This window comes from Vulpes lagopus, chromosome 4 (assembly GCF_018345385.1).
Source record: "Vulpes lagopus strain Blue_001 chromosome 4, ASM1834538v1, whole genome shotgun sequence".
NCBI lineage: Eukaryota > Metazoa > Chordata > Mammalia > Carnivora > Canidae > Vulpes > Vulpes lagopus.
In genome coordinates this window covers 118,923,266-118,948,406 of record NC_054827.1, presented here as the reverse complement: position 1 = coordinate 118,948,406, position 25,141 = coordinate 118,923,266, and the positions used below count along the sequence as shown (strand labels likewise).

General features: G+C 56.6%; 1 protein-coding gene across 1 annotated transcript in view; it reads right to left on the bottom strand.

The window, feature by feature from the left end:
* Positions 1-348: 348 nt before the first annotated feature.
* LOC121488856 (epididymis-specific alpha-mannosidase-like) overlaps positions 349-25,141 on the bottom strand; it is a 29,131-nt gene continuing 4,338 nt past the window's right edge. The window contains exons 3-19 of the mRNA XM_041751131.1: positions 24,711-24,816; positions 22,904-23,076; positions 22,042-22,130; positions 20,696-20,873; positions 19,076-19,274; positions 17,051-17,241; positions 16,003-16,141; positions 14,288-14,421; positions 12,215-12,489; positions 8,895-9,086; positions 8,119-8,371; positions 6,880-6,990; positions 6,608-6,800; positions 4,933-5,073; positions 2,923-3,035; positions 1,971-2,091; positions 349-542 (exon numbers count right to left, since the gene is read on the bottom strand). Of these exons, the coding sequence (XP_041607065.1) occupies positions 349-542; positions 1,971-2,091; positions 2,923-3,035; positions 4,933-5,073; positions 6,608-6,800; positions 6,880-6,990; positions 8,119-8,371; positions 8,895-9,086; positions 12,215-12,489; positions 14,288-14,421; positions 16,003-16,141; positions 17,051-17,241; positions 19,076-19,274; positions 20,696-20,873; positions 22,042-22,130; positions 22,904-23,076; positions 24,711-24,816 (2,802 nt within the window). The remainder of the gene's footprint in view (positions 543-1,970; positions 2,092-2,922; positions 3,036-4,932; positions 5,074-6,607; positions 6,801-6,879; positions 6,991-8,118; positions 8,372-8,894; positions 9,087-12,214; positions 12,490-14,287; positions 14,422-16,002; positions 16,142-17,050; positions 17,242-19,075; positions 19,275-20,695; positions 20,874-22,041; positions 22,131-22,903; positions 23,077-24,710; positions 24,817-25,141) is intronic.

Here is a 25,141-nt window from a genome sequence, read left to right as displayed (position 1 = left end):
CCAGGCCCTCATGCTACCCACAGGCTCTGAAGGCCCTTGCAGTACCCACTCCTCCCACCCCATCATTAGCCACACAGTAGGCCTGCACGTAACACTGGTGACCTGGGTGAGAAGGGATGGGGCCTGTATGCGGGTGCCTTTGCTGTCATGCTGGGTATTTCACTGCCTTATGAGAGCTTTCTGAAGACTCATGCACATGCATGGGGAGTGTGAGGTGGGAGGATCACAGAGGCCAGCTCTAGTGCCCGAGGAGACTGTGTGGGTCTGTTTAATGCAATTTTTATTTAAAGCACAACAAACCCCCCAACCTGACCATTTTCTGCATTAGCTTATCAGGCAGACAGCTGTTCATCCCCCATCCCTCCATGCTTTTCCATGTCCTGGATCATCTTCCTTTTTCTGGGATCCCTGGGGCCTCCCTGGGGCCACAGAGTCTGCCAGGGACTCATGGCTAAGAAAGTGGATGAAAAATGTCCGGATTTCCTTCGGGTAGATGGTGACGTTGGTGCCTTGCAGGGGTGTTGAGTGAGATCTGGAGCTGCCTGGGGGAGCAGAGGTGGTCTGTCCTTAGAGCCACCTGCTTCCCCAGGACATTTCCACCCAGCATCCCCCTCATATACCACACCTGCCTCCACTCTGTTGTGGCTCCTTCATGAAGGCCCTTGGGTGCCCCCCTCCTGCTGGGACTCCCACTGCCATGTACCCCTTGTATTCTGGCTCTCCCATGAGGGTAATAGCTAGGTGGTCCTGGCCATACATGGCCTCATTCCCAATAGGGTGTAGCACTCGGTGCCTAAAGCTTTCTCACTCAGGTCTTTGGGTGGGGCCTGCACTTTGTATTACTGGGCTCCACTAAATTCAACCTTGGCAGGGAAATTTCTTTATCCATTCATCCCATGGATCATTCCACCCATGATCCTTGGTCCATCCATGAATCCATTTGTCCTTTCACCCATTCAAAAACTCATAATTCCATAGACCCATTCATCCATCCACCTAGCAATCCATCCTTCACTCCATCATTCATCATCTAATCCTCCATCAATTATTCACCCATCCACCCATCTATCCATTCACCACCTATTCACCCATCAATCAATCCTTCTACCCATCTTTTCACACAAATACCCTTCCATATACCCGATTATCCATCTATTCATCCATGATCAATATATCATCCTCATCAATCTACACATCTACCTGTCCATTTATTTATCCATCAATTCATCCAACCATCCATTAATCCGCCATCTATCCATCATTCATCACCTCTCTACCAATCCATCTATCCATCCACCTATCATCTATCACCTATCCATCATCCATCCAATTGTCACACATCCATCCATACATCCATCCACTCATCCATCATCTTATCCATCATCCATCAACCATCTACCAATTCATCCACCCTTTCATTTATGTATTTGTCCATCCATCCATGATCCATCCATCCATCCATCTCCACATGATTAAGTGTCCAGCAATGTAGATGGCACTATGCCTGTGCAGTGCACAGAGGAGATCCACAACAAACAGGAAAGAGGGGGAGAGGACAGCAGAGGAGGAATCTGATCCAGCCCTGGACTTCACAGAAGCTTGAGTAGGAGCAGGTCAGAGGAAAAGGGACAAGGGCCATGCAGGCAGAGGGAACAGCATGGGAAACACTGGGAAGCATGAGCTGCCTGTGGTCCCCAGGAACTGATGGTGTGTGTGCAGTGTGAGGCACAACATGGTAGGTGTCAGAACCCCCTGGAATGTGCTTGCCAGGTCAGGACTCAGCCAGGACAGAGGCAGGGGGTGTGGTCTTCAGACACACATGCAGGCGTGCACACACACTGACCTGTGCAGATTCAGAGGAGCTAAGGAGCCTGCTCAAGTTCCCACAGGCCATAAGGGGCAGAGCTTCTAAGCCAGGCTATGGGGTTGCTGGGATATCCAGGCAAGGCCTGAACCAGGGGCTCCCAAACCTCTGTGGTGGGGAGGCTCCTGTGTCCTCCAGCTCCAGCGGTGTAGTGTGTTCACATCCCAGGTCCCTGTCAGTGAGCGCTCCTCCACTGCCCCCACGGACCCCAGCCCCTGCAGCACAGTCTGCAGAGACAGGAGCACAGGGAGGGTGAGCTACTCCGAGCCCCAGATCAGAGCAGGTAAAGCAGGAGTAGGGGGGGCAGCCTCACCCTGGGCACAACACACTTCCTCCTTAATTCTTACTGCAGATCTCCAGACAGGAACAGTGTCCCCATTTTAGAGATGAGGACACTGGCCGGGATCAGCATGCTTCCCCTGGCACTGTCCTGGAAGAGCACACTCTGGGGTGGCAGGCACGGGAGCTGCCTCCAGCATCCAAACTCCTTCTCCCTGGTATGGCTCAGCAGGCAGCCCCAGGGATGAGGCCAGGCATCCTTATCCCTCCCCTGTGCCAAGTAAGCACAGACCCAGCCTCCTGTGCAGGGAGGGAGGCAGGCGGCCCATTCTGGCCTGAAAAGGAAGGGACCTTCTGCTGTCCAGGAGATAGGGAGGTTCTGGAGAGCTTCCTGGCACTGAGGGGAGAGAAAGCACAGGGTGCAAGGGCTTTTTTGCCTCTGTCTTCCCAGCTTCTGCTGCTATATCTGCTTGGGAGGCCCGTGCGGTGGGTGACCACAGGGACGAGCAGAAGCAAAGAGCCAGCACGCTGACCAAGGCCGGCAGCGGGACAATGTGACACAGGAAGGGAGCAGAGGAAGTAGAAATGCAGGAAAAATGCAGGAAGAGGGGGTCAAGGTGCCCTTGCGCCCCCACCAGCACCCACTCCAGGTTGAGCCAGAGCTCCCACAGGCATCTCTTTGCCCATGTCTTTGCCAGAGGGGATTTTCACCCTGGGCTTGTGTCCCTGCTGGGGCTTCTTAGACAGAAAGCCTGTCCCAGGGATCTGAGGGCACTTACCTGCAGATTGACCCTCACTGGCTGAGACAGGACCGTGTCCTCGCCTTCCTCATACAGGTGGTGGAGCCGCAGCAGGACACGGCGAAGGTCAGCCTTGGCCTTCCCTCGATGGCCTTCAGGACAGAAGGACCCACATTGGCCCCAAATCCTCTAGTCAGGACCCAGCACTTCCTACTCCCCACCTCCCTGGGAGGCAGCTGATCCAGTCCCTGATTAATGACAAGGAAACCAGGCTCATTAGGTCTGGTCACTTGCCCAAAGACATAGCTGGTGGGCACCAGACGGAGGATTCCAGCCCAGGTCTGGCAGCCTCCAAGGCCTCTCCCCACACCCAGGGACTAATGCTGAGGGGTGCCTGCAAGTCTCTGCCCTTGTCTCCTGCTGTGCTCCTCTCTAGGCTCATCCTTAAGCCTCCCAGTGCTTGCTGGACTGCTCTTCCCTGCCCCCTGTGTGCTGTGGTGTGACCCCAACCCTCCCAGGTCAAGGGCACAGGGAGCAGGAGGGATGTAGCCCTTGGACAAACTTCTTTATCCCCGGGAAGGAGGAAGCAGATGCTGCATATGTCTCCATCAGCTGGGGACCCTGGTGGCCACAGTGACAAGGGCCATGAGCTGAGCCCACTGGACCTGTGGCACAGGGGAGAAAGAACGAGGCTGTGTTGGGTCAAGGGAATGTGGGGCTCCTGGGTCCTGTAGAACAAGGGGTTTATAAAGTCTCTTGGATGTGTTCCAGGGTGGTGTTTGTGGAATCAGCCCGAGGGTCAGGCACATTGTCTGTGTCTTGTTGGGGGTGGGGGTGGGGGTGGGGTTGAGACACGTTGATGTCCATGACCACATACCTACTTCATAAGGTGGCCCTGAGCTCGAGGAGCACAGTGGGGGTGTCTCACTGCATCCCTGAGGCTCCTCTCCCTCTGCCACTCACTCACTGCTCCCCAGGGAGGAGAGACCTTCATTCAGTGAGTCTGGGGACACCCCCAGGCCAGACCCTTCTCCTCCTATTGGGAGCCAGCTGTCTAGAGGAGACCAGTTGTCTTGTGTGTGGCCACACACAGAAGGGGGAAGGGAATGCTCCTCCTTGTAGGAGAGGCTGCTGGTCCAGGGTCCTCTATGACAAGAGGGGGGTCCTGATGATGGGGTTCAGTGTTAGAAAGCTACTTGGCTGCAGACATGTGCCAGGGTCCCAGAGATCCACTGGATCAGATGGTGTTATCTGGCCTGTTGCCTCTTCCTTCCTTCCCTCCTTCTTAATATGAAGGTTCCTACTGAGCCATCTTTGGTGCCTGCCAGGCCCTGGTGGGGCTCTGGGGACAAGAGGGTGCCTGCGGGGCAGCCAGCCCTGCCTGTGAGCTGCTCACAGTGCCAAGGGGAAGATAAGGTGCAGCTGGAGCTTTGGCAACAGGATGGGTCAGTTCATGGCAGGTGTCATCTCCATCAGGCCGGGCTGGGGGCTTATTGTGAACATTAATGTCACTGGCTGGTGACTTGGCAGTTTCTCTGTCTAGTCTGAGAACTCTGTGAGTCCAGGGTCCTTGCCTACCATCGTCTCTGCTGATTACCCACTGCCTGGCACAGGAGACATTTGTTCAGGGAATGAATGGAAGCCCCGGATAGTCAGGCTTCCTGAGTTCAGAGGACGAGTGGGACTCAGTTGTTCCGGGCTCCAGGAGGAGTCCCTGAGGAAGCAGACTCCACGGCAGGCTGAGCATCCGGCAAAGGTGGACGATGGTTGGGGTTTGGTGGTGGGGATAGAAGGGATCCTGAGAGACTGGGTGTGGACGGGTCCTCCTCTGGGGCCCTGCCGACTGGGTGTCCTGCCTACTGAGGGACCCCGGTCCCCTCACTGCCTCTCTGTGGGCCTGGGTCTCCCCATTGGGCAGATAAGGGGAACAGGGGACCATGCAGAGCCAGGACAGCTCTGAGAGGAGCCCACTTTGTCTGGTTATGGGCGTGGGGCCAGGTTGACATGGGGAGGGAGGAGTGACTCTGGTTCTCTGGACACCCGGCTCACGTTTCTGGAGATCCTGCAGGTGCTCCGTGTGGTTGGAGCTGTAGTTCCAGCCCGGGATGCTCAGGATCTGCAGGTGCAGACTTGGGGGCAGGGTCACGGCTTCTTGCTGCCTCGGGGGGCCTGGAACAAGCTGGGCAGACTCTGCAGGGCAGACACACAGAACCAGGACAAGGATTGGGCCCGGCACCTCCTCCTGGCACCAGGAGCTGTGCACACTCTGGCCCCCATTCCGGGCGATCCGGCTCCTGCCAACGCGTGCCCTGAGGGAGGACAGCCTGAAGCCCCTGCTGGTCCAAGCGCCTCGGGCACCCCCGTCTAGCCTTTGCCCACGGACATCCTTCCACCTGAATGCCTTCCCTCCCACACGTCCAGGGGCCCACACCACAGAGTCTAAGAGTTGGAAGGATCCTGAATCTCTAGTCCAGCTGTTTCCAAGTACAGATGGGGAGACGACCGCCCAGAGAGGTGATGTGGTTTGTTCTAGATCACAGGGCAGGTTCACACAGAGCCTCGGTTTCAATTCAAGGTCTGGGATGTCAGCTCCTCCCTTGTTTTGTCATCCTTGGTCCCCTGCTCAGAAGCACCCAAGGTCCTCCTTCCAGGAGAGGACCTGTCCTTTGCCCAGTCCCACTGCCTCTGCTCCCTGAAGCCTGGATCTGTATGAGCATGGCCTCCCAGCCCATAGCTCAGGAGAAATCCTGCAGGAGAGGCCTGGCCCTTGCCTATCCTCAGGGTGCAGCACACAGCAGGCACTCAGCCCGAGTTTTGTGCACGTGTGAGCAGCAGCCTGCCCGCTTCTACAGCCCTGGGAGGGTCCTGCTCTAACACTGAAACAAGGATAAATCATAACCACATTCTCTTCCAAACCTCTCAAGTGAGTAGAAAGGAACAGTTCAAGGATTAAGGGAAGGATACGAACTGTATCTAAATGATTCATTCTTTAAAAGCTGCTGCAGAGAACCATATTTACACATGATCATTACTTATTGTAGCTCATCTTCAATTATTTCTGTAAAGACATAGGCCGTTTTAAATCTGAAGAAGTTTGACCGAGGGACGCCTGGGTGGCTCAGTAGTTGAACATCTGCCTTTGGATCGCAGCATGAATACAAGTGTCCTGCGTATAAGTTCCACATTAGGGTCCCCGCAGGGAGCCTGCTTCTCCCTCTGCCTATGTCTCTGCCTTTCTCTACGTGTCTATCATGAATAAATAAAGAAAGTCTTAAAAAAAAAAACAACAACGTATTTTGAGTGGAGGCAATGCATGAATTTTGCACATCAGACCATGAACTTGAACTAACCTTGCCTGGTGACAGCACACCCAGAAATCAAATAAAACAAGTCTTTTAATGTTGATCTAGTAGGGGTGAAGCCATCTAGCCATACATGTCATATTATGGAAGATAAAGAGTCCTCAGAGCAGAAAGTGAGGGATACTCAGGGAGAGGATACAAAGAGGAATCTGTGTGATTCTCAGAAGTGCTCGCTACTCCATGTATAAGCTTGGGTGAAGCCTGAAAGTATTTGCACACACTTTGCCCACACATTAAACGAGGGCTTGGATCAGAGACCCCTGAGGTCCTTTCTGATCAAAGTTTCCAGATCATGGTGGCCCACACGGTCCCCAGGTCCATCCCAGCCAGGGGGGCTCATTCTGGGGTGAACACTCCCTTACCATTCAGCTCTCTTAATAGCACTACGGGTGGGTGCTGCAGCGCTAGCCCACACCTCTGACGCAGGCTGGTGGTGAGAGACTGGGGTCCCAGCAGGAGCCAGAGCACAGGGTAGACCGTGGAGGTGTCATTCAGGGTGAGATCATAATCCAGAGCCCAATCAAAATTGTTCCAAAGCCGGCGATGGAGCATGACCTGCAGGGAAGAGCTGTCTGACCGGCCCTGCCGCCCACCTGCTCCCACCCCTGGGTGACCAGCAGGGCCCACTTCCTACCTCCACCTGCCCGTTCCCTTGGCTGGACACGCCATGTGCCTGCTTGGACAGCAGCACCAGCCTGCTTCTGCCGTCCTCAATGAAGGCGGACTGAGCCATGGGGTAGTAATTCTGTGGGCACAAACACTGCCAGGCTGGCGGTCGGGGCAGAGGACAGGAAGGCCTCTCTGTCCGGGTCCCCCTCTGGCCACCCCACACCCTCCACCCCACGCACAGAGCACCAGCTCAGGGTGGAGAAGGGAGACAGAGGTTAGAGGCTCTGACGTTGGACACCAACAGACTGTCACTCCAATCCAGCTCCACTGCTTCTGACCATATGAGCTGGGAACTAAGCCCACTGAAGCTCGGTTTCCCCACCAGTACAAAGGGCCCAAAGACGCACTGTGCACAGTCCTGCAGGAGTGAGGAGGGGGTGTGTGGGGTCCAGCCTGATAGGGGAGCTAGGTGGAGAGTTGCTCCAGAGAGAAAGGGCCATGTGTGTTCTGGGAGAGCGGCCTCTGTCCCCAGGCTCTGTGCTCTGCTGGAGCCAGATGTCCCGGGTGGACCCATGGGAACTGTCAGCAGCCCCTGCACAGCAGGTGAGGGCTAGCAGGTAGGGACGAAGGGACCTGAGCTCACAAGCAGAGCAGGGTGGGGATACATGCCTCTGGGTCCCCTCAGGAGGAAAAAGAACTGATTACTGAGGGCACAGGAGGCCCCCAGCGGGGGCTTCACCTGGATTGTCCCCCCTGACCCTCACAGCCCTGGGTTTGTTCCCTTTCTCGGGTCTGCAGGGAGCCATAGGGCAGCCGGCCCACTTGCCCAGGATCACAGGGCCGGAGGCCTCGGACGTGGGAGCCCATCTGGCTTTGGGCCATGCTCAGTGCTTGGAAGAAGCTACCGGGGAAAGTCTCTGCAACAGCACCTGACATGGGTCAGGCACCCTCAACCTGAATCTCAGGACACCCCACACGAGGTGCTCATCTTCCACAAGAGGAAACTGAGGCACAGACAGGGACAGGGACAGTCCAGTGCATGTGGTGGCCCCGGATTTCAGACACTGCAGGTGGCCCAGCCTGGGCCTCACTCCTAAGGGCACAGGTGGGCAAGGGGGCTCTGCTGGAGTTTTGTCCAGAGGCCTCCGCTGCTCCATGGTGAAGCTGCAATGGGCCTCCTCCTCCTGTCTTCTGGAAAAGCACCATCCCCACCCCCACCCCCACGCTCCGGGACCACAGAGCAAACAGGCATCCTAGAGCATACCCGGGCGATGCCATTGCTCGAGTATTTCTGGAAGACTCTCCGCTGCATCTGGTAGCCGTTGTTGTCTGAGTGGAGGACCTGCTGGTTGTGGAGACTGGTGCTGGTCCTCAGGATGGCCTCGCGGTTCAGCTCCAAGGGGCCCACCCGGTACTCCTGCTCCATTCGCCAGCACAGCAGCTCTGCTCCCTGGGCCAGGGGCACGTGGGCGAGCCGGGAGTAGATGGCATATGTGTGATTCCTGTCCCCCACCTTCCTGGTGCAGAATAGGGAATGGGTGGCTCGGGCTCTGGGTTCCTTCTTTTTTTTTTTCTGGGTTCCTTTTGAATGCCCCTCCCTCCCCTCACTCTCTCTTCTCCTTCACTCATTCCCTCCCTCCCTCCTTTCTTCCCTCAACCAGGGCAGGGGGGCAGGGGGGCAGGGAGCATTCCTCATCCACATAATGGGAAGAACCTGGTCCCCTGATGATGTGGAGCTGGGATAACGTGGAGCTGGGTGCCTCACCCGGATGGCTTAGGTGTGTGCTCTCATGAAAACATAAGAGTCCCCTCATTGTCCCTGTGGGTTCCTGTCCCAGCTCTGAACCTGGACACCCCCTGTGAGGTTCAGCACGTGCGATGGAGCCAGGATGCCCTAGGCCAGAGCAATCATGTCTTCCTCAAGCTCCCATCCAGAAGGACCATGTGCCAAGCATGGGCCCAGGAGCAGGGATCCGGCACAATCATGGACCCTCGTTCCCTCCCACACCTGCTGGCAAGCACCAAGGAGCCTGAGCCCACCTGTAGAAGTATTGCCGAATCTCAGTCATGAGCTTTCCCGCCACAATCTGCATTCCCACACTGTTCCATGGGCGCTTTGCAGAGTTGATGGGCATAAACACAAAATTATCAGATACAAAACCATATTTCAAATCAGCATTGGCATGGTATTCCATGAACTCCTGGGTCACCTGCACTGTGCGGTTACTCCCTCTGCAGAGACAAGAAATGGGACACAGCAGTATCTTCATGCACACATGTCCCAAGCATCGTCCTCTCATCTGGAAGCCGGTAAGAAGCCCTCTATGCAGACACCAAGCTCCACCTGAAGTGAAGAAAAGTGATCTCTGCAGAGCTCAGTGACAGGAGGCCACTCGGTGACACCCGTGCACTTGCCTCAGATAAAGTCCCTGGGTCTCGCCCCTCCCCTGAGCCAAACTGCCTTAGATCTTTCCATGTGCCAGTTGGGATCCCAAAACGGGAGCTGGACAGAGACCTCACCCTAGGCCCCTGAGAGCCTACAAGAAGCAGTCACGCTACCCCAGAGGAATCATCCCAGGGAATGGTGCCTACTTATCAGGCTGCCTCCAGGGCCACCCTATACCTTTCAGAGGTACCCCAAGGAGGACCCACAAAGACTTTGTCATGCTGACCCCAAGGAGTCCAGATGTCAGCAACCAGCACTGTCACTCATTTCACCTTCTCCTGACTCTCGAGAGCAGGGAATATTAGCCCGTTTTGCTACCGAGTCACCTAAGACTGGGGCCCTGACATCACTGGCATAGGATCACATGTCTGGGAAATGCTCAGGCCAGGACTCAGGTTCTGACTCAACTGTATATTCTCGCTCCTTCTATTCTGTTCCAATGTTTTGCTTGGGTCGGAGGAGCGGGGAGGAGTGGGTAGAAACTCAGAGCCTTGTAGACCTGTGTATGGTGTACACGTGTACATCTCTGTGTGGTCTAAGCCGAGGCACAGCCACGTACCCAGGATTAGGCATGGCCCTGCAGCCACAGAACATGGAGAAGTGTCACTTCCTCAGCCATTTTGGGGTTTTCTGTGCTAATTTTGGGGGGATGGACAGGGAAGGCAGGGGAGTCATCCGTGAAGGACCCCTGTAGTCCCTCTGGAGTGGCTAGAAAAGAATCCTTCTCATGAGTCAGGCCCCCAAGGCTTTTCCCTCTGGCTGCAGGCTGCCCCCTTCTCTTCATCAGATCCCCCAGGCATCATCAGCCAGAGACTGGATGGGCAAAATGTGCTCCATCTGTCGTGGGAATAACACTCAGCCCAAGGAGGGCTGAGTCCCTCATGCACCTGACAGCATGGATGGGGAGATTGAACACAAGATTCTAGGGAAGGAAGCCAACCCCAAAGAGCCAACTGGAGTTGATCCCAAGGTATGAAATGTCCAATTTAGACACATCCAGACAGAGAAGGGTGAGAAGGGCCATGACTATGGTGATGCTAACGGCCTGTGAGTGTCCTGATACCATAGATGGGGACCATTTCTATGGCTGAAGTGCATGGTCAGTGAATTATATCCACAGTGCTGTCATGTAAGAAGAGAAGCTCAACCTCAACACAACCTGGCCTGGGGTGGTCTGTACATGGTGGCCTCCCATTCGGTCCTCTGCACAGGAGACTGCCTCTGTGGAATTAGCTGTCCCCTCGTCTGTGCCTGTGGATGCTCTGGCCCTTCCAGTCCTCAGGCCCAGCTCCAGATGCCTCCTGCCCACCAAGCGTCCTCTGTGCCTCCTGCTCTCCATTCCCACAGCTCCTTTTCTCTGTGACCAGGGTTCAGGTGCTGAGCTAGCAGTTTACCCTGGAGGGGATTTCAGAGTCTTATGAGAAATACCCAGTCCTCACTCCAGCCAAAGGTAATAGAGACACTTGGGGGTCAGGTGAATGGTCGGCAACCATGAGCTGTACACCCAGAAATGTTGGGTGGGGGATGTGGCTGAGGATGAGGCCTCCCTTGGGTGCACACAGGGAATGTGAGGTGGGGCTGGTCCAGCAAGCACTGTCTAGCTGGGGGGCGAGGCCTGACTCAGAAGCATCCCAAGGCCAGCCTGGGGACTCTGCCCTCCACGTCCTGACCAGGGAGGCTCAGAAGTTGTCTGGGCCTCCCTCGGTTCCAGGTGTTCCCCACACCCCCTATGCTGGCCAGTGGGCCCTCCTCCTACCTGCCACATCCTCTCTCAAGAGGATCTTTGGAGTGATGAGGACAGAGCTGTGATGGGCCCCACTGTAGGGGACTTTCTCATGCTCTGTGGCTGCAGAGCTGTGGACAGCTGCCTTCAGGCTGAGCTCCAGGGGCCATTCACCTCACACCCATGCTCCCCCTTCCCTTCTCTTTCCTTCCCCTCACTTTCTGCCGGCTACTCTTCCCAGACTTCCTGCTCCTCCTCCACTTCCAATCCTGTTTGGATGTCACATTGAGAAACATAATTGGCTGTTCTGGCAGAGGCAGTTGGGGTGGTATGACAACTATCTGGGATGTGGCCTGATGATGGACAGGGCTGGCCCCAAACACTTGAGAGTCCTTTTCTTGGGGTGACCTGCCTTCTCTGCTGTCAAAAAATAGTTGCTAAATGCATGGATATGTAATGCATGTATAGATGGGTGGAGATGGACAGATAAGCAGATACATAGATAGATTAAGTGGTTAGTGGATAGATGTAGGGGTGAATGAGTGGTAAGTAGGTGGATATATGGATGGGTGGAAAAGTTGATGAGTGGATGGATGACCAGTGTGTGGTTAGGTATGTGGGTGGGTAGATATATGGTGGATGGGAGGGTAGTGAATGGATGGGTGCATAGTTGAGTGAGTAGATGGATTGTTGAATATGTGATTGGATAAATATATAGAAAACTGAGAGTACGGTGGATTGTTGGAAGGAGGGTGGTGGGATGGATGGGTGGATGTATGTATGGATGAATGATGGATGGCTGGATGAGAGGGTGTCTGGAAGGGGAGGATGGGTGGGTGGATGGGTTGTTTTGTGTGTGGCTATAAAGACGGTTGTGGGGATGAGAAGATAGATGGGTGATTGGGCCACTGGTAAATGCATGAACAAAAAGTTAGTGGATGGATGGATGGATGGATGGACAGAAAGGTGGGTAGATGTGGATCAACAGCCCTGAAATGGTCAGATTCAAGAAGGGCTCTATTGTACTTGTCTAGTCTCAGAACTGCAGAAATAGAGGGTAACAGAGGGAGGGCCTTCACCACCTTCTGATGATTTCCCCTAGCAGATGAGGACACTGAGACAGGTGGGGAAATGACGTGCCCAGGTCTCAGTGCTCGTCTCTGCCTCAGAGCCACCATGGCTGCGCCTCACCTCTCCCAGATGCTGTGCAGTAGGTTAGTGTCCCGGTCCAGGAACACAGTATAACAGTCATTCTCCACACGAATCAGGTGCCTGTCCCTTGGACCAGCAGGTGTCTTTTTCTTGCGGCCAAAGTTGGAGGTTCTGGCCAGACTGGCACCCAATTGGTTTGTCTCCTCCTGGGTCCCCTCTGTGCTCCTGATGCTGTAGTATCGGTAACTGAGCCCTGGGATTGTGGTCAGCACATGCAGGTCATATGCAGATTGTGTCTTCTTTGATTCCTGGATCTGCAGGCCAGAAGGATAGGGCAATGTGGTTGGTTTCAGGCCTGGAAGACCTTCAGCGTCCTCAGTAACCTGTGACTTGCACACCTCCCAGTCGAGGCGCTCACTGCTCACGGGCAGCAGGGTCTTTGCATCATTGGACTGTGCTGAGTTCCCTCTAGGCATCCTCCCTGCTCAACAGGACCCTCCCCATCCCCATCTCCCTCCCTGGCCCTTCACTCCTCAGGGTCCAGCATCAGCAGTGCCCTCCTTTCTCAGCACCCTGTTTTCTGCCTCTGAGCCTTTGCTCATGATGTGCCCTCTCCCTGGAGGGTCGGCTCTCTGAGGGGACCCTGATTTCACATCCTCCAACTTTCCCAAGGGGGTGTTTCCCTGTTCCCCTCCTGGCCTTCCCATTCCCCTTGTCACCTGAACTGGGAGGGTTGGAGGAGGACACAGGGTACACTCAGTGGAACCCCTCACTCTCTAGGGGAAGCACGCAGCATCCCAGTCCCTGGGGGTAGCTTTGGGGCCTCCATTAGTCACCCCAGGATGTCTGCACACAGCGTCCCACCCAGGCCTTGTGGGACATTCAGCAGACACCCCGTACCTGCCCCCATCCTGCTCTGGAGGACTTCCTCTCAGAGCCACCACCATCTGTCACATTCCACACCATCTTATTTGTTTCCTGTTGTCACCCAGGGTGAGAATATGAGTCCTCCGCAGGCAGGGACTTCATATGCCTGGTTATTAAGGAAACCTGGCCCCTAGGGCAGGCCTGACACAAAGCAAGTCTCCAGAAATGTTTGCTAAGAGCATTTATCTGCATGCTGTTGCATGTGGGGGAAGAAGGGGGTGCTAGCAATTGGGTCTGTGAGAGCAAGCCTGTCCCATCTCCCTGCCCACGTCACATGAACTCCTCCTTCTGCGTCAAGCAAAGCCAGCTGCCCTGGCTCCCCAGGTCATCACTCCATACCACACGTGTCCTTTAAGTGTTGCAACAGCCTCCCCACAGTGGCACTGCCGTCCTGAGGATAAGCACTCAGCCCTGGCAGGAGCAGAATGTGCCCTCGGGAGTGTCTGCTAAATGGCTGAGGTCAGCAGCTCCTGCCCCTCTGCAGGGAAACACTGGCATTGGGGGACAGGCAGGTCCCTGGGGCCCTGCTGGCTCCTGGCTGTGGAAGGACATGAGAACAGATCACGGGCATGCTGGCATCTGGGTGCGCACACCTTCAGGCAGGCCAGTCTGAAACATCAGCACCTCCACCAAGTGCCCCAGGAAGCCCCCTGAGGGTCTTTCCCACACAAAGTGGAAGTTGGCATTCAGAATATAAAGATGCCTCATGGTGGGGAGGGGGATGGGGGGAAGAGCCTCCCAAACAGTGCAAATGACCCAGGAGAACCTCCTGGGAAGGGACAGTGGGGCCCTTCTGGCCACTGCAGAGGCCCATAGCCCAGTGCCACCCTCCTGGTGGATCCCATGGAACCTCACTGGACAGGGTCCCCATGGGGATGTCCTCCAAGGGAGTACCCATTGTCACATGTTCACTTAAACTGTTCCCATTTCTAGGGATCTCTGGGTGGTGCAGCGGTTTGGCGCCTGCCTTTGGCCCAGGGCGCGATCCTGGAGACCTGGGATCGAGTCCCACGTCGGGCTCCCGGTACATGGAGCCTGCTTCTCCCTCTGCCTGTGTCTCTGCCTCTCTCTCTCTGTGTGTGTGACTATCATAAAAAACAAAACTGTTCCCATTTCTGGACGCACCCTCAGAGAGCAAGTGTCAGCAACAGCAATTGTGCCACATGCAGGAAGTCATACCCATACCTGTGCAGCCACTTGCTGGCCTGACTCATCTGTGACGCTGACCCTGGAGAAGCCCACAGGCAGGGTAACAATGGTGGTGACCGTCCAGGCCAGGGGGTTGTAGACCACGGCAGAGTGTCCCACAGGTTCCTGGTCTGCACACAGAGAACTGAGTTTATCTGCTGCCATTGGACTCACCCAACATACCTGGGTACCCCTGGCTACATGGGAAACTGGAAGCAGGAGAGACACATCCCAGTATAGCTGCCAGGGTACCTGAGGACAGGGACTAGTGGGCTAGTCACTGCTACACCCCGGGGCCCCATACTCTGTTCAGTGCTCTGTTCCCGGTCCCCAGGCAGAGAGGCTGGAAGGGAAGACACAGTGTCCCTCTGACAGAGAGGGTCCCCATGCTCCTCATACATCACCCCTGACAGCCCCACTGGACTGAACAGGCCCGGAGATGTACAGTCACCTGGCCTGCTACTGAAGTGTGGCTGCCAAGCTTTGAGTGCTTGGCCTCGGGATGGACGGGAGAATTTTTGGGAGGCTGGAGGGTCCAGTCCAATCGCCTAGCCCAACGTGTGAGCCCCAGCGATGTGCACCTGGGCTCCCTCTCTGTTCCATCCTTTATTTACTCAGTGAGGTAAACTCTGGCCATGTCTGATGATTCCTGAACACATCACACACTTCCAGGCCCGAGCCCCTGCCCAGGCTGTCCCCATGGCTGGGACACCTCTCCTGACCTCCCTCTGCTCACTGCTTGGGCAACCGCCCAGGTGAGGTCACGGGAATGGCCGGTCCCACCTGGCAGGGAAATCCGACCCCAGGTTCCAGCTCTGTTGCAAAGGTCTGTACCAGCCGCCCCAGGATCTGTCGGCTGGGACCCTGTGTGCTGCAACCTGGTCCCCGTGGGCCTTCCTCAGTCAGAGAATCCAATGGCATTGCACACAGACTCAGAGGGGAGGGAAACGCCGGCCAAGGGAGCAGCGAGGGCCGATGTGAGGGGTGCCCCATGACAGAGTGCATGCTGGGCTGGGGAGCAGGGAAGGCTCAGCAGGCCTTGTGCATGTCACATTCAGGCACTGGGAGAGACACCACGGTGTCCTGGTGCCTGGGCCTTTCAAGGGGGAGCTTCTCAAACCTCCTCAGGCCCAAACTGGCATGACCAGTTATCTGTACATGTGGAACCCTCACCATCAACGAGGCTGGACATCAGCACTCAAACTGCACTGAGGAGGGAGTTGGGGGACCCAGGCTAGGCTCAGATCCCCGAGGACACCTTATGCTCTGTAACCCTGCAGCACGGGGCCACGGTTTCAAGCCCTGCTCTGCTCCTTCCTGGCTGAGTGACCCTGGACAGGTCCATAGCCTCTGGCTCTGCTGTGTCCTCAGTTGCACAGTGAGGATAACAGCCCCGAGCTTACAGACCCTCCCGGCATTCAGTAACCACTGCGTGCAGAGCGCTGAGCAAATGTGAAGTTGAGGTGGCCGCTAGGCCTCACTCTCATGGCAACGTCACCCTTCTTCCCACACACACAGGACACACAGGCTCTGAGCAGCCAAGCACTTGCCAAGCTCAGGCCAAGGTCAGGGTTGCACAGGGATATGTGGTGGCAGGGTCTGAGGCTCCGGTTGTTCAGATCCTCTCCCTGACCCCAGGCTCTGTGCTCAGAAATGGTCAGAGCCGCCCCCCACCACTGACCTGCAGGCCACCGTACATGGGCCTCGCTTACCCGAGTGGGCTGGGGTCCTGTCACGGACGATGGAGGCCATCAGTTCCTGCACACCCTGCATCCCTGAGCTCAGATTCTCCTGGTACATGTCTCTCACCTTGGGGCTCTGGGTCCCAGTGATGGCATCATGGTGCTGGACCTGTGTCCCGACAGGATTGGGGGAAACATGGGATCTGGCCTGCCTCTGCACACCACCTACCCGGGTACCTCCTAGGTGCTGGCTCTCCTTCCCGCTCCCCAGGGGCTTGTGGAGACCCACTGAGTCCCCTAGCTCAGGAAGAGAGGAGAATTCTGTCAGGGACCTGCCCCTGCTTCACCTCCACTGTCCAGCCTCCTGGGAAGTGCCGCTGGGATGCTCCGGGCACCCTCTGTTCTCTGCGCCAGAGTGGGACTGGGATTAGCTTTCCGGCCTGAGGGAACCTGAGGCTCTACCAGTGAAGCCTCTTGTCCAGCCCCCTCTGAAGGACTCTAAGGTCTACCCATTTCACCCCAGTGACACATCTGTCAGTGACTCCCTCAGGTGAGCTTGCCAATGTCACGTCCAGCGTGACCCTTTCTGGCTGGGTATGACAAGTCACAGGATTTCTCAGATCTCACTTTTCCTATCTGTACAGTGGGAACAAGTGGAGACAGAAGATCGGAACCACTTGCTATGGGGCAGCCACCGTGCCCAGCACCTTATGTACATTATCACATTTGGTAGCCTCGCCACCCTGGGGTGGGCGTGAATTTCTCATTGTCCAGGGAGGGAATCATGCTCAGAGAGGGCAGTCCTGAGCCTGAAGCCACCGGCAGAGGAGGACTGAATCCACACAGGACACTAACGCTTCTCCCGTCTGCCCTTTACCCTCTGCCCTTTGGCTCTAAAGCCTACTGAACCCACCAGCTGAGCATTGTCAGGACGTGATTCTAGCCTTGGTCCAGTGTCCACACACACCCACCACCTCAGTGTTCTTCTCTGGAAAGCGACCTCTAGCAACCAGGGTCTGGGGAAGCGCACTACACAGGAGGTTTCAACCTGACATCATGCTGAGAGGTGTGACATTACCTCAGAGACTGCCCAGCGGAGCCTCTGGAGCTGCTTCAGGGCCCAGGCCGGGTCCAGGTGCTGGTGGGGGGCAGGCCACATGTAGCGTGTGAACATGGACTCCCCGGCATACAACAGAGCACTGGCTCGCCTCGCCAGTGCCTTGAGCCCACTGCGGGAGGCGTAGAAGCCCGTCCAGGCCTGAAATGGATCTGGAGAGAAGAGCTGGCAGTTGGCATGAGTCTCCCTGGCATGGGGGCTTCCAGACCCCAAGCCCAGTAAAGCTGGGGAAACTGGAGCCTGGGGTCTGGCTCTGCTTGGGTCACCTCTAGAGGCAGCCAGAGACTCCTGTCCAGCCAGGCCAGGAATGGCCCGCGGATCCCTGTTGTGGGGGCTGGGGCAGGTGGGAGGATCAGGCTGGGCTGGGCCAGGCCTGGGATGGGGGACCAGACAGTCCAGGGAGGACCTGGGAATTTGAAGAGCCTGTGAGCCAAGGGCGTGGGAGACCTCTGAGGAGTGCAGGGGGAGGTGGGAGCCCAGCAGGCAGCACCAGCTGGCACGTGCCCTGAGTGCTGGCGGAGGCCTTTGCCTGTGACTCAGGGAAGCCTGCAATCAGTGGGGTTCCACTGGCAGCCCAGGGAGCTGGAATGGGGGAGAACTGAGGGATCCCCTAGCTGCTGTGCTGACCTGCACCCAGACGATGACGCCTGTTCGAGGCTCTGGTGAGAGGAGGGGGTGTGAGGTGCCTCCCCAGACCCTGGCTGGGTCTCACAAGCTGCTTGACTCTTCCCACTGTTCTCACCCCCTGCCTCCTCCCAGGCTGGCCTGTGTCCCCATTACCTGACTTTCCCCACACGGCCTGAGGACACCAGGAAGGGTAGCCCCACGGGCCCGGGGAAAGGCCACAGGCCATGGGGTCAGGTGGACGTGCTGTCCACAGCCCCTCCAGCAGGCTGAGTGTCCTGGCCAGGCAGGGGCTCTCCACAGCCTCAGCTCTAAGGCCCCCGTGACCTAGAGCAGGGCCCAGGGCTCACCGCACCTGTCCAGTCTCCACATAAACACTGTCTCTGCTGGGGGGTTACAACAAGTCACGCCCATTCAGGACAGAACACCTGCTGGACCTCGCCCTGTCTGGATCTACCTGGACAGTACCCCTACCTGGATCGTAACCACGCCCAGAGGCACGTGGTCCTGGAACTGCACCTGTAACCAGCCCACATCTATTTGCCCCTCCCACCGCCACCCTAGCCAAGCTCACACCCTTGTAGTCCTCCCACAGGATGGCAGCCAAGGCCCTGTGGATGTGGCCTTCATCTCAGTCGTCAGCCTGTCTACCTCAGGGTAGCCACGCCCACCCTGACGGTAATCCCGCCCACTTGCACGTGTCTCCTCTGTCTGGAATCCACTCCCAGGTCTCTGTAGTATCCCTTCGCACCTCACCTGTAACAGCCCTTCACTTCAACATATCCAATTTCACCTGGACTGTACCCATCCCCTCCATCACTGTGGCCCATCCCATCTCCACTGTCTTGAGTGAGCCACATCCACATGACGAATCCCATGGCACCCTGTCTTTATCCCTAGGTCACCCTTGTGTCCCTCCCATCTCCCTGACAGCCCCGCCCACATCATGGCCTGTCACCCCACCCACTGAGAGTAGCCTCGCCCACTCCCCTGTGACCTTGCCCACACTCATGGGCCCGCTCCACTTTGCCTGTCACCCCGCCCACAGCTAGAAACCTCCCTCCTCTAGTGCAACCTTGGGCACATCCCTGTAGCCTCTTTCCCTGGCGGGATTTTCTGGCCGGCCACCAATGCTGGTCAGACAGAAAAAGGCCTGACAGCCTTGCAGCTCCCCCTGGTCGCCGCACAGAGAGAGGTGGGGGCCCAAGGGCTGGAGCAGCCGTCCTGTTGGGCGGGTCAGGGCACCGCCCCGGGAGGCAGCTCCCACGTGGGGCTCCTTGGGGCATCTCCTGGAAGGGAAGGGAATGAGGGCAGGGAAGCAGGAAGCCTCCCAGGCGTCCCGGGAATGTCCTGCCGTCCTACCGGAGGAATAGGGCAGGAAGTCCCCGTGGGTGTGGACGCGCCACGAGACGTTGTGAGCCTGCACCGCCGCGAAGTAGTCGGCCAGCGTGGCGTACTCCACGGAGATGCCGAGCTTGGGCGAGTTACTGTTGATGAAGTCCAGCAGCGGGTCCATGTTGGAGAACTGCAGCGACGCGTTGAAGAACTGCTTGTCACAGCCCTGCAGGCCCGGCCACAGTGCGACCCCTGTGATTGCCGGGCTGAGCCCAGTCCAGGCAGAGCGGCCCCCCTCGGCCATCCAGGGCCCTCCGCTCTGCCTGGGAGAGGCCCCATCAGCTCCCGAGTGCATCCCTGTGTCCCTTTCCTTCCTGGGAGCCTCTCTCCCTCCCTCCCTCCCTCCCTCTGTCCCTCATTCCTTCCCCCATCCCTCCTACTTTCTTCCTCCTTTTTCCCTCTTTCCTTCCTTCCTTCTTCCTTTCCTCCTTTCTTCTTCCTTCCTTCCCTCCTTTCTTCTTTCCTTCCTTTCTTCCTTCCTTTCTGCTTACTGTTCTCACTAAAATCTTGTTAGGTTTTACATCATGCTCTACATTACACCTCCAACACATGTTTCTCATATAACTGAAGTCTGTACCTTTGATCCTCCCTCACCCCTCAAGTCTGGGAACTAAAAAACTCATCTCTTTTCTCTACATCTGATGCTTTTAGAACCACATTAAATGAGGTTGTGCAGGGTTGGAATTCTCTTTCTGACTTACTTTACTCTGTGGGCCTTTCTTAAAGACCAGCAGTATGACTCTTCATCAATATCATGAACAATAATAATATGAAAATTAGGAATGCCAGGGATAACAGCCATCACCCACATTTACTGATCCTCTGTGCACTTTCCCATAGGCACTCAAGACATAAGAAGACAGAGTAGGGAGTGCCCAGCCAGGGTGTGAGCACAAATCCCCATCTTAGCTGCCCTGCTAAGTAGCTGTGCGGCCTCAGGACGATCCCTTGACCTCTCTGGTTCTCAGGTCTCTCATTGTCAAAATGGGATACCAGCAGTGTCTGCCTCCTAGGCCCATGGGCAGACTAAGAGGATGAGACAAATGTATCACATAGAAGGTGCCTTGTGCCCTGGGGAGGCTAGTGAGGGTTAGATCTGAATGTAATGTTGAGGAGGAAGCCAAAGAGGAAGAGGAGAAGGGAGTTTCTGACACTCGGACACTGACACTGGGCATGCCTCCCCTCAGTCTCAGCCTGTGAGTCAGGAACTGTCATGATTCTCACGTTAGAGATGAGGAAAGTGAGACCCAAAGGGGTTGAGGCACACAGGGTCTGAGCAGGGGTTCAGGATTCCTACCCCAGCCTCATGTCCCAACACTGAGATGGGAAGAGGAGGATCGAGGATCCAGGTGGAACTGGGGGCTGGCAGGGGCCAGGGCTGTATTTCAGGTGGGAGAGGCTTGGGGAGTCCAGGGTGGTGGCAGGAGCTGGTGGAAGGGGTGAGGCCTTGTGGTGTGCAGGGAAGAGGCACCGCCTCGGATCTGAGATGGCTGTCTGGCCTGTCCCCTGGAAAGAGCATGGTTGGGTGAGACTGGACAGGAATCCAGGGCTGTGGTCAGGACACTGAGGCCTGGGATCCTGCCTTACCCAGGGCCAGAGGAGGTGCGGTGTCCGGAACCAGGTGGCCCGCGCCTTCACATTGTCCACAAGGAGACTGACATAGTAATTGATATTGTCCCAAGTGATGGGTACAGACTTCGGGTGAAATACCCTGTCTGGCGGTGAGTTCGGGAAGACAGCAGTGCCTTCCCAGTTAAAGCCTTCCCTGCAGGGGAGAGAAGGGTTAGCGGAGCCCCGCCCTGAGAGGGGAGGCAGCTCGGGGTCCAGGAGGACAGGCAGGTGCAGCCAGGTCACAGGGCAGCTCAGGGTGTACAGACCGGCACTCAGGCCTTCTTCTCACACCTGTGTGATGGGCAGGTCAGTGGTGGCCGACAAGAGCTCCTCTGACAGATGGGGCTCAAATCCACATGTCACAGTTCGCCAGCTGTGGGGCCTGGAACACGGCCCCTTCCTGGGCCCACACTGCCTCCCCTGCCCCATGGAGCCCACAGTCTGCATTCCCACTGGGGATCTCACGAAGGCCACTGTGGTACCCTCAGACCTGAGTCCAAAGCCCAGAGCAGGGCTGGGGCAGGGTGAGGCTGTGATGCACAGTGCCCTGGGCTGCGAGTGTAAGGGGGAGCCCAGTCTCAGGAGGTGACATGGAGGTAAGTTGGTGTCATACTTCAAAACTCAGAATTAATGCGAAACAAATGGTGATGAACAGAATACCAACATTCCCCCCAAGCGCAAGGGCAGTATTTGGATTTTCCCTTTTGTCTCAGGCTCCAATTTGGTCTGTATGACACAGACCCCGAGATTGACCCTGAGGGTCCGGATGCTCCAGTTAGGGTCCCCCCTGCCTCATTCCAAGCAGCATGGAGTGACATAGGGGTGAACCGGGCCAGCATCCAGGAGTGGCCACTTGGATCCTCAGAGCTTCAGGTCTCCTCATCCATTAATGTCCTGATGGTTGTTAGAATCAATAAAGGACATCAGTGGAAAACCCTGGAGACCTTGCCTGGTGCACATCGTGGGCTAGAGAAGAGGTCCTGAAATCCTTCACCTTGCCCAATAATCTCTCCTTTTCCAGGATAGGGGAGCTCAATTCTCTATGGCATCAAGGTCGAAAGGGCCAGAGTGAGTTGGACCTAGGGCCTCTCAACCCAAGAGCCCACAGCCTGGCTGTACCCATGCTGTAGAGGCCTGGAAATAGTCTGTCCAAACCAACCTGACCCTGCCACTGCGGGCCCTGGGACCCTGGCTGAGTGACCCTGCCTCAGTTTCTCTTTGTGTAAGCCAGAGTGTCCCAAGAGGATGCACGGGAGGGTGGGTCGTTTCTCAGGTAACACAGGGAGAGTGCTTTGAACTGGGCTCCCCAGGAAGGTGCTCACGAGCAGTAGTCGTACTGGTCCAAGACATGCGTGAAGATTTCCTGCTGAGCTGACAGGGATGGGGACCCTCGCCACACAAACTGCAGCCCCTGCAAACCCAGAGGGAACAGAGTGATAGCCCAGGGGCAACACAGAAGCCCTGGTTCTGCCTCCGCCAGCCCCACTTGGGTCTCCCTCAGTGGTTCCAGGGGCCATCCCCTCTACTGCCTCCTCTAGATTCCCTCTGACCCCCCCAAGGCCATCCATGTTTGTGGAATTTGCCCTCTAGTCGGAGCCAGCCTGCTTGCTCACTGCCTGCCACCCCCGCCGCCTGCCCCGGGGAAGGACCCTCTCTACCAAGGCCTGCCAGCAAAGCTCATTCTGGCTCTGCTTGACGACCTCCTGGCACAGGAGCCGCTCACCTCTCACTAATCCTCTGGTCTGTTTCTTCATTGCTCTCATGACTGGGACCCGCTCAAGGTTACAAAGCAGGGGGAAATCCTGGTTCTATTAAGCACTGGCTCTGGGACGATGCACATGTTCCCTGAGTCCCCCCGGGACTCGGTTTCTGCATGGGAGGAATGGGGAGGGCCCCACGCAGCTCAGAGTCAGCAGCGGCAGAAATGAGCTGACATGGGAAGTGAACTCTGCGCACAGCGTGGCATGAGGTGGGGCTCAGGACCATGTTCTCCTCTTGCCCAGCTAGAGCCCACCTGCACCCTTGTCTACCGCTGCGGGCCGCAGCTAGCATTTGTCCCAGAGTGTTATTACCCGAGTTATCCCGGACACGATACTCGCTACAGCAGGGGCTTGGTAACGTGCCCTGCACACAGAGGGAAGGACCAGGGGCGAGAGGCAGCAGCGGATGTGGCTCACGGCTCACCTGTGAGCTCTGCATGGTGTTCTTCAGGGCATAGTCGATGCGGGAGATGACGTGGGCATGGAAGCCCGCCAGGGCAAAGAGGGTGGGGGTCGTGGCAGATGCACCAAAGGAGTCGATTTGCCAGGAGAACCTCGGCCGGATCCCAAAGGTTTCGTATAGGAAGCCATGTCCTTCTGCAAAGAGAGCCCTGCCTTGCTGGTGACAGGAGGGTGGTCCCTCCCCACCTGCTCACTCAGGGCCCCTGCCTTTCCAGGGGGCTGGAGTGCCATCCTGGGGTGTGCTGCAAGAGGGCCTAACACAGAGAGTGCCACAGCAGGATCACCCGATGTTCCATGTACTCATTCACGACTGTAGAGCCACCCCATGAGTCTGATGTCAGGTTGAGTGCTGCAGGGGAAAGAAATTCCAGACTAGTGCCAGACATTGGTTCTTGTTCCCCAGGCCTGCCACCAGGTACTGTGTCAGAAAACCCAGGGCGGGAAGCAGAAGAGACGATGAAGGAGCAGACCTCCTTCCCGGAGGGAAGACCTCCGGGTTGTGGGGCCTGAGCTTGTCAGGGAATGCTCAACAGCATCACTGGATCGGGGGCGGGTAGCTTGAGGAACAGTCCTCTCTACAGACAGGGAGCCAGAGCAAGCCAGGCCTGACGATACCCTGCCCAGCTCAAGAGATCAATTTTCATTGGCTTTAGCTATTCATGGCTAGAAAGTACCATTGTTCAAGCCGGGGTCAGGGGAGACAGTGTGAGCAGGTCATTAGACAGCATCCCTTTCCATCCTTCTGGTTTACACCAAGGGTAAATGGGGCCCCTGTGTCATGGAGTGACCTCAGGTCTTGGCTGCAGTCACAGGCCTGAGTGAAGACCCGGCCCATCCACTGACTTTTGGCTCTTCTTTGGTCAGGATCATCTGAGCACATGGAAACTGGAGACCGTGTGCCCACACCGTGTGCCCACAGCAGCCTGCGGAGAGGACAGGGTGAGCTGCTGCTCCTGAGGGCATTCGGTACATGGAGAGGAAAGTGTCTCTAGGACAAAGGTGCATGGTAATGGTGGTGGTGGTGATGGTAGCCGTAGTGGTAGCTGCACCGGGCAGAGACAGGACTTGTGGCCTAGGAGGTCTCTGAGGGGTGATGGCCATGAAGTGGGAGTGGGTGGCGGTATTTGCTGGGGTGTGGATGGGCCTGTGAAGTCACGAAGCTAGTTGTGATGATGCTGGAAATTATGATGGTGGTCATCGTGATGCGGACACAGGTGGTGTATGTGGGGCAGTGGCAGTCAGTGTGGTTGGTGGTAGTAAGATGATACAGGTGGTGGTGGTGGTGGCCCTTGGGGGAAGGCTGGAGGGTGACCGTGCTGGAGCTGTGGCCCTGTATGTACAGGTGGGGAAGGCAGCAATGGCATCTAACCTCACTACTCATTTTCTGGGAACCACAGGCTCCACTCCCAGTGCTCTAATGAATTGTCCGAATTTGATCCTCACAAGTACTCTGGGACGTAGGCAGTGCCATCACACTCATTTAAGTCATGAGGAAACAGAGGCCCAGGGAGGTGACGTCCCTTGCCTGGGTCACAGGATTGGGAATGGGCAGAGGCAGGACAGCGCCAGGCCATGTGGTCTCCAGTCCATGACCACACCCCTGCACTCAGCAGCACTGGCAGGAGGACGCCACTCACCAATGCCTGTTTCTACTGGCCTCAGGGTCCTGCTCAGAGGGGAAATCGGGGCTCAGACCTGGGCTCAGACACCCAGTCCCAGACTGATTGGAGGCCCCAGGAGATCCGGGGGATGGGGAAGAGGGACCTCACCTGTGAGCTGTAGGATCTGGTCATCAAAGTGGGCCACGGTCTCATCATGCATGACCTGGCCCCCGATGACAAACTCCAGGCGTCTTGTGGCCAGGAGATGGCGGACCTTGGTGACAAGCAGAGAGAACGAAGCCAGGATAGAACCCCACAGTAGGGCTGGGTCTGTGGGGACATGCCTCCAGCGTCTCATGGTGTCCTCCATCAAAGTCCTCCTGTACCTTCATTCTGCAAGAGCCGCAGGTCAGCACTGCCTCCCACCCCCCGCGCCGGCACCTGGCCCTTGGCTGTACTTGATCTCTGTTGTGTCCACCTCTGTCTCTACTTCTGTCTCTACATCCATGTCTACCTTTTCTCTACCTCTGTTTCTACCTCCTTGTCTATCTTTTCCTGTGTCTCCATGTCTGTATCTACATCTGTTACCTTTTCGCTGT